Consider the following 18,669-nt stretch of genomic DNA (forward strand, 5'->3'; position numbering starts at 1 on the left):
GGGAGAATGAGTGTGAGTGAGTGTGTGAGTGAGTGTGTGTGTGTGTGTGTGTGTGTGTGTGTGTGTGTGTGTGTGTGTGTGTGCGTGTGTGCGTGTGTGGCATACTCAGAAATAAAAATGCACATGTGTGGTAAAATTTTCAAAATTATTTTTCTTGGTTTGAGAGCCTGTTGTACTAAAAATAAATATTTTTTTTTTTTTTTTTTTTTTATTATCACACTGGCCGATTCCCACCAAGGCAGGGTGGCCCGAAAAAGAAAAACTTTCACCATCATTCACTCCATCACTGTCTTGCCAGAAGGGTGCTTTACACTACAGTTTTTAAACTGCAACATTAACACCCCTCCTTAGGTAGTAGGTTGGTAGACAGCAACCACCCAGGGAAGTACTACCGTCCTGCCAGATGACTGTGAAACAAAAACCTGTAACTGTTTTGCATGATGGTAGGATTGCTGGTTTTCTTTTTCTGTCTCATAAACACGCTAGATAACAGGGATATCTTGCTACTCCTACTTACACTTTGGTCACACTTCACAGACACGCACATGCATATATATATATACATCTAGGTTTTTCTCCTTATTCTAAATAGCTCTTGTTCTTGTTTATTTCTTCTATTGTCCATGGGGAAGTGGAAAAGAATCTTTCCTCTGTAAGCCATGCGTGTCGTATGAGGCGACTAAAATGCCGGGAGCAATGGGCTAGTAACCCCTTCTCCTGTATACATTTACTAAAAAAGAGAAGAAGAAAAACTAAAAATAAATATGATAGTTTATTAAAGTGTTTTCATCGTGTAACTATATACATGATTATATAAGGATATTAAGCATGTTTCAAGGTGCTTTGGTACTTAAAACGAAAACACATGGAGATGCATAGCACTCCATAGCACCAGTTGCAAAATTCATCATAAGTTAGTATACAGTGGAACCTCGGTACTCACACTTAATTCGTTCCAGAAGGCTGTTTGAGTGCCAGTCTGTTAGAGTACTGGACAAATTTTTCCCAACCAATTTTCATTTTGGTTGGCTGTTATCACTAATCTTCATATGCCCCATGGTGACGAAATAGTTTACAGCAAAGTTCTGGCAGGTCGTGTTTGTTTGGTTGAGTGCTGAGCAAACAGTCAACTACTGAGTGATTTTTTTTACTGAACAAAGCATTCGAATACTGAATTGTTAGAGTAGGGAGCTGTTCGATTACCGAGGTTCCACTGTAAATAATTGTTGCAATTATTTCTTGATTGGTTTGTCTTCTGACACTATGTACAATAAAATCTTGTATTACAATTGTTTCAAGGTATTATAATGCTCAGAACTTGAAAATAAGCTAGTGTTTGACTTCATTGGGTTATCCATGGGTAAAGACACATAATGTGCTTTTTGGCTGAATTCCACTGGAACAAATAAGGATTTTCCTGCTAGTTTCACACCTTTTTAAGGTGTGATACTTCCGAAAACCTGGAAATTTTCTTAGATTAAATCTACATGGTGTGTTTTCGGCTGAATTCCACAGTTAGTGTCAAAATTTTAATAAATTTGGAACAAATAAGATACAGGATCTTCCTGGTAGGGTGGTGGCATGAGGTACAGTTACCCATGATGCTCTCTGTGGAACTGCCTGGTCCTAGATTTTTTCCAAGTGTGAGGAGATGGTAGGCTACCCAAACAGTTGAGCCGAGACCTGAAATGGTGGCAGGCAGTGTATTTGAAGGTGTATTACATATGACGTATGTCAGATAGTCTAGCCTCAACGTACAGTATACGTACATCACACAGTTTATGGGTTAATGTACTGTACTTTTGATTCCAAGTTCTGCTTTTTTCCCACTTAAAATTTCATATCTACTAAAAGGAATAATTGAGGCAACCATTATTTTTTTTGTTTATAGTTTATTTTCAAGATATGCCAGTGTTGAGTGTTTTACTGACATTACTCATTCATTAATCACTGCCTGCCAAACTTTTAATCATTTTATTTATGTGCAGCAGTTTATATATTCTTTAAAAAAGTAATGTACTGTATTTGCATTGCTGGTTAACCCTTTGACTGTCGCGGCCGTATATATACGTCTTACGAGGTACCGTGTTTGACGTATATATACTCATAAATTCTAGCGGCTTCAAATCAAGCAGGAGAAAGCTGGTAGGCCCACATGTGAGAGAATGGGTCTGTGTGGTCAGTGTGCACCATATAAAAAAAATCCTGGAGCACGCAGTGCATAATGAGAAAAAAAAAACTCCGACCATTTTTTTTTAATTAAAATGCCGACTTTGTGGTCTATTTTCGTATAGTATTTATGGTTGTATTCTCGTTTTCTTGGTCTCATTTGATAGAATGGAAAACATATTATAGAAATAGAGGTGATTTTGATTGATATTACTATAAAAAGAATCTAGAAATGGAGCTCAAAGTAGGGGAAATGTTTGATATTTGCCAATGTTCAAAAGTAAACAAATGATGCCATTGTCCAATAAATGTCCAACTAGCCATTCTAATATGCAGTCATGAATGGGTTGATGTTATTTATACAATTATTACAGTATTGCAGTAATCTGCATAATAGTAAGTCTTCTATTTTTTGTTTGAATAAAAATTCAAAATAGAAAGCAAGAGTAATATCAGAGGGGCCTGGAGACATGACTGATGAGCAAAGAAAATGTTATTTTAGAGCCAGGAATGTCTGCATTGTTCATTCTGGACCTTATTTTGAAATTGTCATATTTTTTAGTTTTTGTGAAATTGGCCAAATTGCAAATTTCTGACCACATTATTAGGTAGTTGAAATCGGTAAATGGGCAGTTTCTTGTACTCAATCGATAGAAAAAATGGAGTTCTAAAGAAATAGCTATGAGTTTGGGCGACAGGATCAATGGAATTAGCCGAAAATAGGGATCAAAGTGGGCGAAATCGCCGATTTGTAAACAGCGCTGAGGTCGCTAACTTCGCAAGAGCATAATTCCGTCAGTTTTCCATCAAATTTCGTTTTTTTGGTGTCATTACAATCGGGAAAAGATTCTCTATCATTTCATAAGAAAAAATAATTTTTTTTTTTTAATTTTGCGACACCAGGAGACACGTCAGGATTGGGGGTTGCGACAGTCAAAGGGTTAAGATCAAATTTAGAACAAACACCTGAAAATAATCAGAACTTCAAAGTATTAAATATGTAAAAAAAAAAAAAGTGTAACCATAGGTGTAACTATAGCTTTAAATATTTTACCCAGCACTTCAAAAAAGTCTGTCAAAATATAAAGCTAATTGCTCTCGTTTCTGTTTTTCATTTTTGGGACATTACTTAAATGCATATAATATTCTCTAACTCACTTTATCTGCCCACCTTCTTGACCATACTCTCCTATCAGATTTATTCATTATGCACTTTGTTGATTTTGGAAATTCTTCTGCAGACTACCCTGTTGATTGCCTGACCACTTCAATCATCCATTTAATCAGTAGGACTACACATCTGTCCTAAAATTAGACTTGTGAATCCTTACCCTGTCTCTCTAGTATACCTCATATACTCTGTTAATTATCCAGCTCTGCTGCTGTGACTTTATTCTTCCTGTTCACACTTCAATATTGTTTCACATATGCATCTTTATAACTGCATCCTGGTCTGCCTTACTTTCTATAATGGCTTGTGTTACATCTAACACTTTCCTCTTCTGATTCAATTTGCTCCTATTTTTTTCCCATTTACATATTCTAGATATTTATATTTCTTCTTTCAACAGACCAGCTGTATCCCACCAAGGTAGGGTGGCCCAAAAAGAAGAACAAAAGTTTCTCTTTTAAAGTTTAGTAAATGTATACAGGAGAAGGGGTTACTAGCCCCTTGCTCCCAGCATGTTAGTCGCCTCTTACGACACGCATGGCTTATGGAGGAAGAATTTTGTTCCACTTCCCCATGGAGAGCATTTATCTTTCATTATTATTATTATTATTTATAGAAGGTGCTAAATATATAAGGGTAATAGAGCACTTGGAGGAATGGGAGGTAATCAAGTTTGATCCATGGGATAGTTACAATTCCTTAGATCAAAGTCCTTCACCAGCATCAAGTCATCCCCTTGAAGGTTTCATTTGTCATTTGACACCCATTTTACTCAACTTTTTTTTTCAACTCTTTGTTTATATTAACATTTTTTCTATAGAATTATAAAATGTTATTTTTATAGGTACCACATCTACTGTGTTGGTTTGCGGCGTGTACCCAATGGCCGTTGGCATTGTAAGGAGTGTGCCATATGCTCGTCATGTGGCTCCAAGACTCCAGCTGGTATTGAACACTTGAAAAATGCTGAATGGCAGCATGAGGTAAGAACATGTTGCGAAAAGTCTTTACTGTATCAGCATTTCAAAAATTTTTTAGCGTTTTCCCCATCGAAGGAGGCAATTTACTGAGTAAACTTCTTGTGGAGAAAATTTTCTCCACATGACTGAAGGGGATTGAAAGGAACTTTCCTAATGCTAATGAAAAGTAATGTGGCTCCATAGGAAAAGGATAACTATTATATACCAGTGAAGTATTCCCCTAACTTAAAAGTTAGACTTTACTAAGCAATAGTTATTGAAAAAACGTGTGAGGGAATTGAATAATTTCAAAGCCTTTTTATTTCAGTTTAAAAAAGACAAGGACAACAAACAGCTAAGATATGCAACCACGCTGTGTGTTCCATGTGATAAATATTGGAAACGAAGACAGTTTTGCTATGTGTGCTTGAAGGTGTACAGAAGTATTCCAGAGGACGGGATGGTACGATGCTCCAACTGTCCCAAATATATTCATCGAGAAGGCAAGTTTCACTTAAATGTGGTGTTGCTTTATTTTTCACTGCTTTCTTATATGCAGCGGAGTGTTTAGTCTGTGTGCTCTTGCTTAATATACTGCAGAATGACTTTAAAAGTAGTGTATATTGCTTGGTTTTTGTTCTTTTTAGCTATATCATAGTTTGTTCGTATATTTTCACTTCAAAATGGGAGTTGACACAGTTACTTTTTGCTGATGATACTGTGTTTATGGGAGGTTGCAAAGGTTAGCGGACAAGTTTGGGAGGGTGTATAAAGGTAGAAAGTCGAAAGTGAACATAGATAAGAGTCAAGTGTTTGGCCCTCTTGGGAAGAATTACCTCCTGGAAAAGAAATTGTATCTCAAGTGCCTCCTAGTAATGGACAATGCACCTGCTCATCTTCCAAACTTCGATGACCTAATTCTGAAGGAGTTTGGGTTCATCACAGTAAAGTTCTTGCCGCTGAATACCACTCCTCTCCTCCAGCCCATGGATCAGAAGGTTATTTCAAACTTTAAAAAACTCGACACCAAAGCAGTGTTTGAAAGGTGCTTTGACCCTAAGAGATTTTTGGAAAGAACACTTCAGTATTCTCAATTGCATAAGCCTTATAGGTAAGGCTTGGGAGGGAGTGACTACCAGGACTTTGAACTCTGCTTGGAGTAGCTTGTGGCCAGATTGTGTCCACAGGAGGGATTTTGAAGGGTTTGAGGTGGCCCCTGATGAGCCTATGTCAGTTGTGAACTCTATTGTGGCACTGGGGAGTTCCATGGGGTTGGATGTGAGTATGGAGGATGTGGAAGAGTTTGTGGAGGACCACAACAAAGAGCTAACCACTGAGGAGCTGCAAGAGCTTCAGCAGGAAGAGCAACAGATCACAGCTCAGAATCTTGCTGCAGAGGAGGAAGAGAGATGGAAGAAGGTGCCTTCTTCAGAAATTAAGGAGATTTTTGAAATGTGGGGTAGGATGGAAAGATTTATGGAGAAACATCACCCCGAGAAGGATGTTGCAAGCCATATCGGCAACTTGTACAGTGGCAGAGTCTTGGCCCATTTTAGGGAAGTTTTAAAGAGACGCCAGAAACAGAGCTCTCTGGGCAGTTTTGCGAGACAGGACTCCAGTGACTCAAGCTGTTCCTAGTGGCATTAAGAAACAGAAAAGAAGTAACCCCAGAAAAGCACTTGGTACCTGAGGTGTTGATGGAAGGGGATTCCCCTTCCAAACAGTAATTCAATCTCTCTCCTCCTCCAGTCTTCCATACACTAAGAAGAATTGCCAATAAAGGTAAGTGTTATGCTGTTAATGTTTCATTCATCATGTCCCATTGTATTGTTTATGTACTACATTATATTTTATGTAAAAATTTTTTTTTGTTTTAATACTTCTGGGTGTCAGGAATGGATTAATTGTATTTACATTATTTCTTATGGGGAAAATTTATTCAAAAATCGTCTATTTCGATAATAGTCCCACTTCCAGGAACGTATTAAGGACGATAATTGAGGGACCACTATATATATATATATATATATTAGTAGGTAGTAGGTTGGTAGACAGCAACCATCCAGGGAGGTACTACCGTCCTGCCAAGTGAGTGTAAAACGAAAGCCTGTAATTGTTTTACATGATGGTAGGATTGCTGGTGTCCTTTTTTCTGTCTCATGAACATGCAAGATTTCAGGTATGTCTTGCTACTTCTACTTACACTTAGGTCACACTACACATACATGTACATGCACATATATACACACCTCCTCTGAGTTTTCTTCTGATTTTCTTTCTAGTTCTTGGTCTTGTTTATTTCCTTCTTATCTCCATGGGGAAGTGGAATAAGAATTCTTTCCTCCGTAAGCCATGCGTGTTGTAAAAGTCAACTGTAGGACTCAAGTCCGGCCTGCCGGTTTCCCTGAATCCCTTCATAAATGTTACTTTGCTCACACTCCAACAGCACGTCAAGTATTAAAAACCATTTGTCTCCATTCACTCCTATCAAAACGCTCACGCATGCCTGCTGGAAGTAGCACACAAAACCTCCTTTACCCCCTCCCTCCAACCCTTCCTAGGCCGACCCCTACCCCGCCTTCCTTCCACTACAGACTGATACACTCTTGAAGTCATTCTGTTTCGCTCCATTCTCTCTACATTACTAAAAAGTTTTGGTAATCCCGCACCTCCTCCTAACTTCCAAACTACGAATTCTCTGCATTATATTCACACCACACATTGCCCTCAGACATGACATCTCCACTGCCTCCAGCCTTCTCCTCGCTGCAACATTCATCACCCACGCTTCACACCCATATAAGAGCGTTGGTAAAACTATACTCTCATACATTCCCCTCTTTGCCTCCAAGGACAAAGTTCTTTGTCTCCACAGACTCCTAAGTGCACCACTCACTCTTTTTCCCTCATCAATTCTATGATTCACCTCATCTTTCATAGACCCATCCGCTGACACGTCCACTCCCAAATATCTGAATACGTTCACCTCCTCCATACTCTCTCCCTCCAATCTGATATTCAATCTTTCATCACCTAATCTTTTTGTTATCCTCATAACCTTACTCTTTCCTGTATTCACCTTTAATTTTCTTCTTTTGCACACCCTACCAAATTCATCCACCAATCTCTGCAACTTCTCTTCAGAATCTCCCAAGAGCACAGTGTCATCAGCAAAGAGCAGCTGTGACAACTCCCACTTTGTGTGTGATTCTTTATCTTTTAACTCCACGCCTCTTGCCAAGACCCTCGCATTTACTTCTCTTACAACCCCATCTATAAATATATTAAACAACCACGGTGACATCACACATCCTTGTCTAAGGCCTACTTTTACTGGGAAAAAAATTCCCTCTTTCCTACATACTCTAACTTGAGCCTCACTATCCTCGTAAAAACTCTTCACTGCTTTCAGTAACCTACCTCCTACACCATACACTTGCAACATCTGCCACATTGCCCCCCTATCCACCCTGTCATACGCCTTTTCCAAATCCATAAATGCCACAAAGACCTCTTTAGCCTTATCTAAATACTGTTCACTTATATGTTTCACTGTAAACACCTGGTCCACACACCCCCTACCTTTCCTAAAGCCTCCTTGTTCATCTGCTATCCTATTCTCCGTCTTACTCTTAATTCTTTCAATTATAACTCTACCATACACTTTACCAGGTACACTCAACAGACTTATCCCCCTATAATTTTTGCACTCTCTTTTATCCCCTTTGCCTTTATACAAAGGAACTATGCATGCTCTCTGCCAATCCCTAGGTACCTTACCCTCTTCCATACATTTATTAAATAATTGCACCAACCACTCCAAAACTATATCCCCACCTGCTTTTAACATTTCTATCTTTATCCCATCAATCCCGGCTGCCTTACCCCCTTTCATTTTACCTACTGCCTCACGAACTTCCCCCACACTCACAACTGGCTCTTCCTCACTCCTACAAGATGTTATTCCTCCTTGCCCTATACACGAAATCACAGCTTCCCTATCTTCATCAACATTTAACAATTCCTCAAAATATTCCTTCCATCTTCCCAATACCTCTAACTCTCCATTTAATAACTCTCCTCTCCTATTTTTAACTGACAAATCCATTTGTTCTCTAGGCTTTCTTAACTTGTTAATCTCACTCCAAAACTTTTTCTTATTTTCAACAAAATTTGTTGATAACATCTCACCCACTCTCTCATTTGCTCTCTTTTTACATTGCTTCACCACTCTCTTAACTTCTCTCTTTTTCTCCATATACTCTTCCCTCCTTGCATCACTTCTACTTTGTAAAAACTTCTCATATGCTAACTTTTTCTCCCTTACTACTCTCTTTACATCATCATTCCACCAATCGCTCCTCTTCCCTCCTGCACCCACTTTCCTGTAACCACAAACTTCTGCTGAACACTCTAACACTACATTTTTAAACCTACCCCATACCTCTTCGACCCCATTGCCTATGCTCTCATTAGCCCATCTATCCTCCAATAGCTGTTTATATCTTACCCTAACTGCCTCCGACTTGTTGGGAAAATATAAATATAAAAATATATATATATATATATATATATATATATATATATATATATATATATATATATATATATATATATATATATATATATATATATATATTAAAAGTAGTAGGTTGGTAGACAGCAACCGCCCAGGGAGGTACTACCGTCCTGCCAAGTGAATGTAAAACTGAAGCCTGTAACTGTTTTACACGATGGTAGGATTGCTGGTGTCTTTTTTTTTGTCTCATACACATGCAAGATTTCAGGTATGTCTTGCTACTTCTACTTACACTTAGGTCACACTACACATACATGTACAAGCATATACAGTGCACCCCCGGTTAACGATTTTAATCCGTGCAAGAGGGGTAATTGTTATGCGAAATAATCGTTATGTGAATGAATTTTCCCCATAAGAAATAATGGAAATAAAATTAATCCGTGCAAGACACCCAAAAGTATGAAAAAAAAAATTTTACCACATGAAATATACATTTTCCCATACACAAAGAGAAGGATACATGCACAATAGTAGAGTAGTACATGCACAGTATATATTGTGCATGTACTAGTCTACTAAATGAAGAATAAATGACACTTACCTTTATTGAAGATGCAGCAATGACTGATGAGACACTGTGTCCTGGGAGTGCCTTTTCCTCCTGAGTACTGTAGGTCCTGTTTGGCATTTTCTTCCAGAACAGGCCTTATCACACTGTGTATGCCACTACGATTCTTAAATCTCTCAAACCAACCTTTGCTGGCTTTATATTCACCAATATGAGCACTAGTTCCAGGCATTTTTCCCTGTTCACCTGGGTGTTAGTCGACTTGTGTGGGTTGCATCCTGGGAGACAAGATTAAGGACCCCAATGGAAATAAGTTAGACAGTCTTCGATGACACTGACTTTTTTGGGTTATCCTGGGTGGCAAATCCTCTGGGGTTAATTGTTTCTTGGTATTCTCAATAAGCCACACCAACAACGGTGCTACAGCAGCAGCAGCAGCTGACAGTGCAGCAGCAGCAGCAGCTGACAGTGCAGCAGCAGCAGCAGCTGTACCACCAATAGTAGCGATGGTTGATTGGGGTTTATTATACAACCTGGCCAGCTCGGAGACATGCACTCCACTTTCATACTTATCAATGATCTTTTTCTTCATCTCTATTGTAATTCTCACCCTTATTGCTGTAGGGTTGGCACTAGAAGCTTTCTTGGGGCCCATGGTCACATATTTTCCAGAAAAAGCACCGAAAACACTGTAATAATACGAAATATTCCGATTGTATGCTTGGATGTTACCGCGGAGGCTGGCTGGTAAACAATGCCACCGGCGGAACATGTGAGCGTGGCTCAGGCCGCACATTGGACGCGTCTCGGACGAAAATCGGTAAGCGGGTTTTTAAGCGGTATGTGAGGCAAAATTTTTGCAATTAAAGTAAGCGGTATGCGAAATAATCGCTATGTGATGCCATCGTTATGCGGGGGTCCACTGTATACAGTGGACCCCCGCATACCGGACGCATCGCATACCGTACAATCCGCATACCGGACGCTTTGATCGCAAAAATTTTGCCTCGCATACCGCCCAAAAACCCGCTCACCGCCCTTCGTCCGAGACGCGTCCAATGTGCGGCCTGAGCCACGCTCACATGTTCCGCCGGTGGCATTGTTTACCAGCCAGCCTCCGCGGTAACATCCAAGCATACAATCGGAACATTTCGTATTATTACAGTGTTTTTGGTGATTTTTTCTGGAAAATAAGTGACCATGGGCCCCAAGAAGGCTTCTAGTGCCAACCCTACAGCAATAAGGGTGAGAATTACTATGGAGATGAAGAAAAAGATCATTGATAAGTATGAAAGTGGAGTGCGTGTCTCCGAGCTGGCCAGGTTGTATAATAAACCCCAATCAACCATTGCTACTATTGGTGGTACAGCTGCTGCTGTACCACCGTCAGCTGCTGCTGCACTGTCAGCTGCTGCTGCTGTACCACCGTCAGCTGCTGCTGCTGCTGTAGTACAGTCTGCTGCTGCTGTAGCATCGTCTGCTGCTGCTGTAGCATCGTCTGCTGCTGCTGTAGCATCGTCTGCTGCTGCTGTAGCATCGTCTGCTGCTGCTGTAGCATCGTCTGCTGCTGCTGTAGCATCATCTGCTGCTGCTGTAGCATCGTCTGTTGCTGCTGTACCACCGTCAGCTGCTGCTGCTGCTGCTGTAGCACCGTTGTTGGTGTGGCTTATTGAGAATACCAAGAAACAATTAACCCCAGAGGATTTGCCACCCAGGATAACCCAAAAAAGTCAGTGTCATCGAAGACTGTCTAACTTATTTCCATTGGGGTCCTTAATCTTGTCTCCCAGGATGCAACCCACACCAGTCGACTAACACCCAGGTGAACAGGGAAAATGCCTGGAACTAGTGCTCATATTGGTGAATTTAGAGCCAGCAAAGGTTGGTTTGAGAGATTTAAGAATCGTAGTGGCATACACAGTGTGATAAGGCCTGTTCTGGAAGAAAATGCCAAACAGGACCTACAGTACTCAGGAGGAAAAGGCACTCCCAGGACACAGTGTCTCATCAGTCATTGCTGCATCTTCAATAAAGGTAAGTGTCATTTATTCTTCATTTAGTAGAGTAGTACATGCACAATATATATTGTGCATGTACTACTCTACTATTGTGCATGTATCCTTCTCTTTGTGTGTAGGAAAATGTATATTTCATGTGGTAAAATTTTTTTTTTCATACTTTTGGGTGTCTTGCACAGATTAATTTGATTTCCATTATTTCTTATGGGGAAAATTCATTCGCATACCGAACATTTCGCATAACAACCAGCCCTCTTGCACGGATTAAGGTCGCTATGCGGGGGTCCACTGTATACACACCCCTTTGGGTTTTCTTTATTTTCTTTCTAGTTCTTGTTCTTGTTTATTTCCTCTTACCTCCATGGGGAAGTGGAACAGAATTCTTCCTCCGTAAGCCATGCGTGTTGTAAGAGACGACTAAAATGCCAGGAGCAAGGGGCTAGTAACCTCTTCTCCTGTATATATTACTAAATGCAAAAGGAGAAACTTTCGTTTTTACTTTTGGGCCACCCCGCCTCGGTGGGATACAGCCGGTGTGTTGAAAGAAGAAAGATATATATATTAAAGGTAGTAGGTTGGTAGACAGCAACCACCCAGGGAGGTACTACCGTCCTGCCAAGTGAGTGTAAAACAGAAGCCTGTAATTGTTTTACATGATGGTAGGATTGCTGGTGTCTTTTTATTCTGTCTCATACACTTGCAAGATTTCAGGTACGTCTTGCTACTTCTACTTACATTTAGGTCACACTACACATACATGTACAAACGTATATATACACACCCATCTGGGTTTTCTTCTATTTTCTTTCTAGTTCTTGTTCTTGTTTATTTCCTCCTACCTCCATGGGGAAGTGGAACAGAATTCTTCCTCCGTAAGCCATGCGTGTTGTAAGAGGCGACTAAAATGCCAGGAGCAAGGGGCTAGTAACCCTTCTCCTGTATATGTTACTGAATTTAAAAGGCGAAACTTTCGTTTTTCCTTTTGGGCCACCCCACCTCAGTGGGATACGGCTGGTGTGTTGAAAGAAAGAAAGATGTATATATATATAATGTACCTTGAGAGAATGGGTAAGTTTTTATAAGCAGATTTTGCTCAAAATAAGAACATTTTGGAGAGAATAAAAATGGAAGAGAGGTACTTTTAAATGTTAGTGATGCAAGGAAGGCAGTGACTTCTCATAGTGGGCAAGAGGAATAACATCTTGCAAGATTAAGGAAGACCCAGGGGTGGATATATAGGATAAGTGCATGAGGCAGTGGACAGAATGAAAGGGAGTAAAGCAGGTGGGATAGATGGGATTAAGATTGGGATGTTAAAGGCAGGTGGGAATATTTTTTAGTGGAAGGTACCTACAGATTAGCAGTGTGTGTGTTTTTCTTTGTACAAGGAAAATGAGGGACAGGAGAGATGAGCCTGTTGAGTACACCAGATAAAGTTTAATGGGGAGTGGTGCACTGAGGAGTCTGTGGAGACAAAAAACATTATCTATGGAAGCAAAGAGGGGAAAGTATGAGAACGTAGTTATACCAATGCTTTTATATGGGTGTGAAGCATGGGTGGTGAATATTGCAACAAGGAGAAGGCCGGAGGCAGTGGAGATGTCGTGTCTGAGGGCTATGTGTGGAGTGAATATAATGCAGAGAATCCATAGTTTGGAAATGAGGTAGTGTGGGGTTACTAAAAGTATTATCCAGAGGGGTTGTTGAGGTGGTTCGGACATTTAGTAGAGGATGGAATGAAGTAGAATGAGTTGGAGAGCATATAAATATGTAGTGGAAGGAAGGCAGGGTAGGGGTCAGCCTAGGATAGGTTGGAGGGAGGGGGTAAAGGAGGTTTAGTGTGCGAGGGGCTTGGATTTCCAGCAAGCATGCATGAGCATGTTAGATAGGAGTGAGTGGACACAAAGTTTTTAGAACTTGACGTGCTGTTGGAGTGTGAGCAAGGTAACATTTACGAAGGGATTCAGGGAAACTGCTAGATCAGACTTGAGTCATGGAGGTGGGAAGTACAGTGCCTACACTCTTAAATAGGGGTGTTAATGTTGCAGTTTTATAACTGTAGTGTGACCAAGTCTCTGGGAAGACAGTGATGGAGTGAATGATGAAAGTTTTTCTTTTTTTTTTGGCTACCCTGCCTTGGTGGGAAACAGCTAATGTGTTAAAAAAAAATATATTATGGTAATTGTTAAAAGGTAAGAGAGAAAGTAGGATTGTATAAGAATGGGGGATTGAGGAAGAGTAGGGTACAGGAGGGCCCTGCTTATACAGCAGGTTAGGTTCCAGGCTACTGCTGTAAAGTGAAACATAGCCTTTTCTCACTTTCAAATGCATATAAAAGCCTGGTAACATGTTTACACTATCATATATTAAGTGAGCAATAGAACTATATACAGTACACACATTACTTACCTTAAAATATTTTCATTCTTAGCTTATAGTGAGTGGTGAATATAGCATAGGAAGTCTGAATAAATGAAGAATGGGTGTACAGTGGAACCTCGGTTTTCGTATGCCCTAGTTGGAGAAAATTCTCTATAAGATGTATTTTTTTTAATATTTTTGGGTGTCTGGAACGGATTGATTGGTTCTGTTCCAGACACCCAAAAAATATTAACAAAAAATACATTTTACAGAGAATTTTCTCCAAGAATTGTCTCAAACTAGGGCATATGAAAACCGAGGTTCCACTGTACTTGAAAAACTGCTGCATTAGCAAAACGCTGTAAAGCAAGGCCCGCCTGTGTGTGTGGAACAAGTATTTACATTGAAGCACATAAATGAGCAATACATAAAGTTAAGGAGCTGTTGGTTGCATTTATGGATTTAAAAAAGGCATATGATAGTGGATAGGGGAGCCATGTGGCAGATATTACAGATGTATGGAATAAGAAATATGTTAATAAAAGCAGTTAGATTTTTTACACAGTGAGGCTCAGGTTAGGGTATGTAGGAGGGAACTGGGCACTATTTTCCCAGTGAAAGAGACTGGGATGTATGTCACTATGAAAGCTTATTAACACACACACACAGATGGGGTAGTAAAAGAAATTAATGCTAGAGGTGTAGGATGTTGGATCTGATAAAAGGTTGGAGTTATCACAGTTCTTTGCTGATGACAGTTCTTTTGAGGGATTCTGAAGACAAGGTAGTTGCAAATGTTGGTGGATAAGTTTGAGATACATAAAAAGAAATTAAAGCGAATGTAGAAAAGAGTAAAGGTGATGAGGATAACTAAAAGTCTTTGGAGTGATAGATTGAATATTATATAGGAAGAATTGGATGTTTTTAGATATTTAGCAATGGATGTATCAGCAGATGGGTCTATGAAAAACAAGGTGAACCATAGACTAGATGAGGGCAAAAAAAGTAGGTGGTGTTTTGAGGCATTCTGTGGAAAGAAAAAATTTATCTATGAAGACAAAGTAAAAACTAATGTATTAGAGTATAGTGGTACCAACACTTTTATATAGGCGAGGCTGGAGTTTGAAACGCTGCAACAAGGAGGTGGCTAGAGTCAGTGGGGATGTTGTGTGTGGTGTGAATGTCTTATAGATTGGAGAGAAGAAATTAAAAGGTAATGTGGGGTTAATAAATGCATAATTCAGAGGGCTGAGGGGTTGTTGAGGAGATGGAGAAAGATGAAAATGGTGTGTAAATCTGAGGTAAAATGTAGAAGGGTGGTAAAGGAGGCTTTGAACATGTATGAGGCTAAGTTAGCATACTTCTGGCAAGACAACAGTTGAATGTGATTTTTTTTCTTTTTGTCGTCTTACCTTGGTGGGGGGGATAACCAGTGAGGTAAAAAAAAAAAAAAAAAAATTACAATCAATGGAAATAGAATAAAGATGGTTATAGAGGTTATAGGTTATAGATGGTTATAAAGGTGGTTATAGGAGGGTGGGGGCAGGAGGAAAGAGGAGTGATTGGTGGAATGATGAAGTAAAGGGTGTGATAAAAGAGAAAAAGGTAGCTTATGAGAGGTTTTTACAAAGCAGAAGTGTTATAAGAAGAGCAGAGTATATGGAGAGTAAAAGAAAGGTGAAGAGAGTGGTGAGAGCAGATGAAAGAGTGGGAGAGGCACTGTCAAGAAATTTTAATGAAAATAAGAAAAATTTTTGGAGTGAGTTAAACAAGTTAAGAAAGCCTAGGGAAAGTATGGATTTGTCAGTTAAAAACAGAGTAGGGGAGTTAGTAGATGGGGAGAGGGAGGTATTAGGTAGATGGCGAGAATATTTTGAGGAACTTTTAAATGTTGAGGAAGAAAGGGAGGCGGTAATTTCATGCACTGGCCAGGGAGGTATACCATCTTTTAGGAGTGAAGAAGAGCAGAATGTAAGTGTGGTGGAGGTACGTGAGGCATTACGTAGAATGAAAGGGGGTAAAGCAGCTGGAACTGATGGGATCATGACAGAAATGTTAAAAGCAGGGGGGGATATAGTGTTGGAGTGGTTGGTACTTTTGTTTAATAAATGTATGAAAGAGGGAAAGGTACCTAGGGATTGGCGGAGAGCATGTATAGTCCCTTTATATAAAAGGAAAGGGGACAAAAGAGATTGTAAAAATTATAGAGGAATAAGTTTACTGAGTATACCAGGAAAAGTATATGGTAGGGTTATAATTGAAAGAATTAGAGGTAAGACAGAATGTAGGATTGCAGATGAGCAAGGAGGTGTCAGAGTGGGTAGGGGATGTGTAGATCAAGTGTTTACATTGAAGCATATATGTGAACAGTATTTAGATAAAGGTAGGGAAGTTTTTATTGCATTTATGGATTTAGAAAAGGCATATGATAGAGTGGATAGAGGAGCAATGTGGCAGATGTTGCAAGTATATGGAATAGGTGGAAAGTTACTAAATGCTGTAAAGAGCTTTTATGAGGATAGTGAGGCTCAGGTTAGGGTACGTAGAAGAGAGGGAGAATACTTCCCGGTAAAAGTAGGTCTTAGACAGGGATGTGTAATGTCACCATGGTTGTTTAACCCTTTCAGGGTCCAAGGCCCAAATCTGGAGTCACGCACCAGTGTCCAAGAATTTTCAAAAAAAAAATTTGTTATTTTTTCTTATGAAATCATAGAGAATCTTTTTGTGAAGGTAATAAAACAAAAAGTACGAAATTTGGTGGAAAACTGACGAAATTATGCTCTCGCGAATTTTGATGTGTCAGCGATATTTACGAATCGGCGATTTTGCCGACTTTGACTCCCATTTTAGGCCAATTACATTATTCCAATCAACCAAATTCTTAGCTATTTCACTAGTATTACTTCTATTCTATTGATTGAGCACAAGAAATCGCCAAGTCAACTGTTTCAACTACAAAATAAAGTGATCGGAAATTGTTAATTTGGCCAATTTAACACAAAGTTCAAAATATTCCAATTTCAAAATAGGGTCCAGAATGAACAATGTAGGCATTCCTGGCACTAAACTAACATTTCCTCTGTTCATTAGTTATGTTTTGAGGCTTTACAAATAAATTCCATTTTGATTTTTTATTCACATAATGAATTTTTATTCACACCAAAAAATAGAAGATTTACTGTTATGCAATACTGTAATAATTGTATAAATATCATCACCATATTTGTGAATGTATATTAGACCCACCAGCTGGTGTGTATTAGACGTGTGAGGTCGTTTGTTTACTCTTGAATATCGGCAAAAATTTAACATTTCCGCTACTTTGAGCTCAGTTGCAAGCCATTTCCAGTGCTAAAACCAATCAAAATCATCTCTATTTCTGTAATATGTCTTCCATTCTATCAAATGAGACCAAGAAATCGCAAATACAACTATAAAAAACATACGAAAAAACACTGCAAAGTTGCTGTTTTAATCGAAAAATCATGATTTCATTTTTTTTCTCTCATTATACACAGTGTGCTGCAGGATCTGTTTTATGTGGTGCACACATACCACATAGATGTATTCTCTCATATCTAGGCCCAAATGTACCACTCACAGTTTATCAGAGTGAGCTGAGCTCATGGCGTAGATCTACGGTTTGGACCCTGAACGTAAAGCCGTAGATCTACGGGACGGACCCTGAAAGGGTTAATATATTTATAGATGGGGTTGTAAAAGAAGTAAATGCTAGGGTGTTCAGGAGAGGGGTGGGATTAAATTATGGGGAATCAAATTCAAAATGGGAATTGACACAGTTACTTTTTGCTGATGATACTGTGCTTATGGGAGATTCTAAAGAAAAATTGCAAAGGTTAGTGGATGAGTTTGAGAATGTGTGTAAAGGTAGAAAGTTGAAAGTGAACATAGAAAAGAGTAAGGTGATGAGGGTATCAAATGATTTAGATAAAGAAAAATTGGATATCAAATTGGGGAGGAGGAGTATAGAAGAAGTGAATGTTTTCAGATACTTGGGAGTTGACGTGTTGGCGGATGGATTTATGAAGGATGAGGTTAATCATAGAATTGATGAGGGAAAAAAGGTGAGTGGTGCGTTGAGGTACATGTGGAGTCAAAAAACGTTATCTATGGAGGCAAAGAAGGGAATGTATGAAGGTATAGTAGTACCAACACTCTTATATGGATGTGAAGCTTGGGTGGTAAATACAGCAGCGAGGAGACGGTTGGAGGCAGTGGAGATGTCCTGTCTAAGGGCAATGTGTGGTGTAAATATTATGCAGAAAATTCGGAGTGTGGAAATTAGGAGAAGGTGTGGAGTTAATAAAAGCATTAGTCAGAGGGCAGAAGAGGGGTTGTTGAGGTGGTTTGGTCATTTAGAGAGAATGGATCAAAGTAGAATGACATGGAAAGCATATAAATCTATAGAGGAAGGAAGGAGGGGTAGGGGTTGTCCTTGAAAGGGTTGGAAAGAGGGGGTAAAGGTGGTTTTGTGGGCGAGGGGCTTGGACTTCCAGCAAGCGTGCATGAGCGTGTTAGATAGGAGTGAATGGAGACGAATGATACTTGGCACCTGACGATCTGTTGGAGTGTGAGCAGGGTAATATTTAGTGAAGGGATTCAGGGAAACCGGTTATTTTCATATAGTCGGACTTGAGTCCTGGAAATGGGAAGTACAATGCCTGCACTTTAAAGGAGGGGTTTGGGATATTGGCAGTTTGGAGGGGTATGTTGTGTATCTTTATACGTATATGCTTCTAAACTGTTGTATTCTGAGCACCTCTGCAAAAGTAGTGATAATGTGTGAGTGTGGTGAAAGTGTTGAATGATGATGAAAGTGCTTTCTTTTTGGGGATTTTTTTCTTTTTTGGGTCACCCTGCCTCGGTGGGAGACGGCCGAC

The 18,669-nt window shown here is 39.6% G+C and overlaps 1 protein-coding gene and 1 non-coding gene across 5 annotated transcripts in view; one reads left to right on the plus strand and one right to left on the minus strand.

Annotated features, from left to right (window-relative positions):
- The window catches only part of e(y)3 (enhancer of yellow 3), a 115,756-nt gene that overhangs the window by 90,283 nt on the left and 6,804 nt on the right, over positions 1–18,669 (plus strand). For all 4 annotated transcript variants that reach the window (XM_070101727.1, XM_070101725.1, XM_070101728.1 and 1 more), the window contains 2 exons: positions 4,185–4,323; positions 4,628–4,802. In XM_070101727.1, the coding sequence (XP_069957828.1) occupies positions 4,185–4,323; positions 4,628–4,802 (314 nt within the window). The remainder of the gene's footprint in view (positions 1–4,184; positions 4,324–4,627; positions 4,803–18,669) is intronic.
- The window catches only part of LOC128701514 (uncharacterized), a 60,071-nt gene continuing 42,159 nt past the window's right edge, over positions 758–18,669 (minus strand). The window contains exon 3 of the transcript XR_011394191.1: positions 758–1,683. This is a non-coding gene — a transcript (uncharacterized protein). The remainder of the gene's footprint in view (positions 1,684–18,669) is intronic.

This window comes from Cherax quadricarinatus, chromosome 78, assembly GCF_038502225.1.
Source record: "Cherax quadricarinatus isolate ZL_2023a chromosome 78, ASM3850222v1, whole genome shotgun sequence".
In the NCBI taxonomy this organism is placed as follows: domain Eukaryota; kingdom Metazoa; phylum Arthropoda; class Malacostraca; order Decapoda; family Parastacidae; genus Cherax; species Cherax quadricarinatus.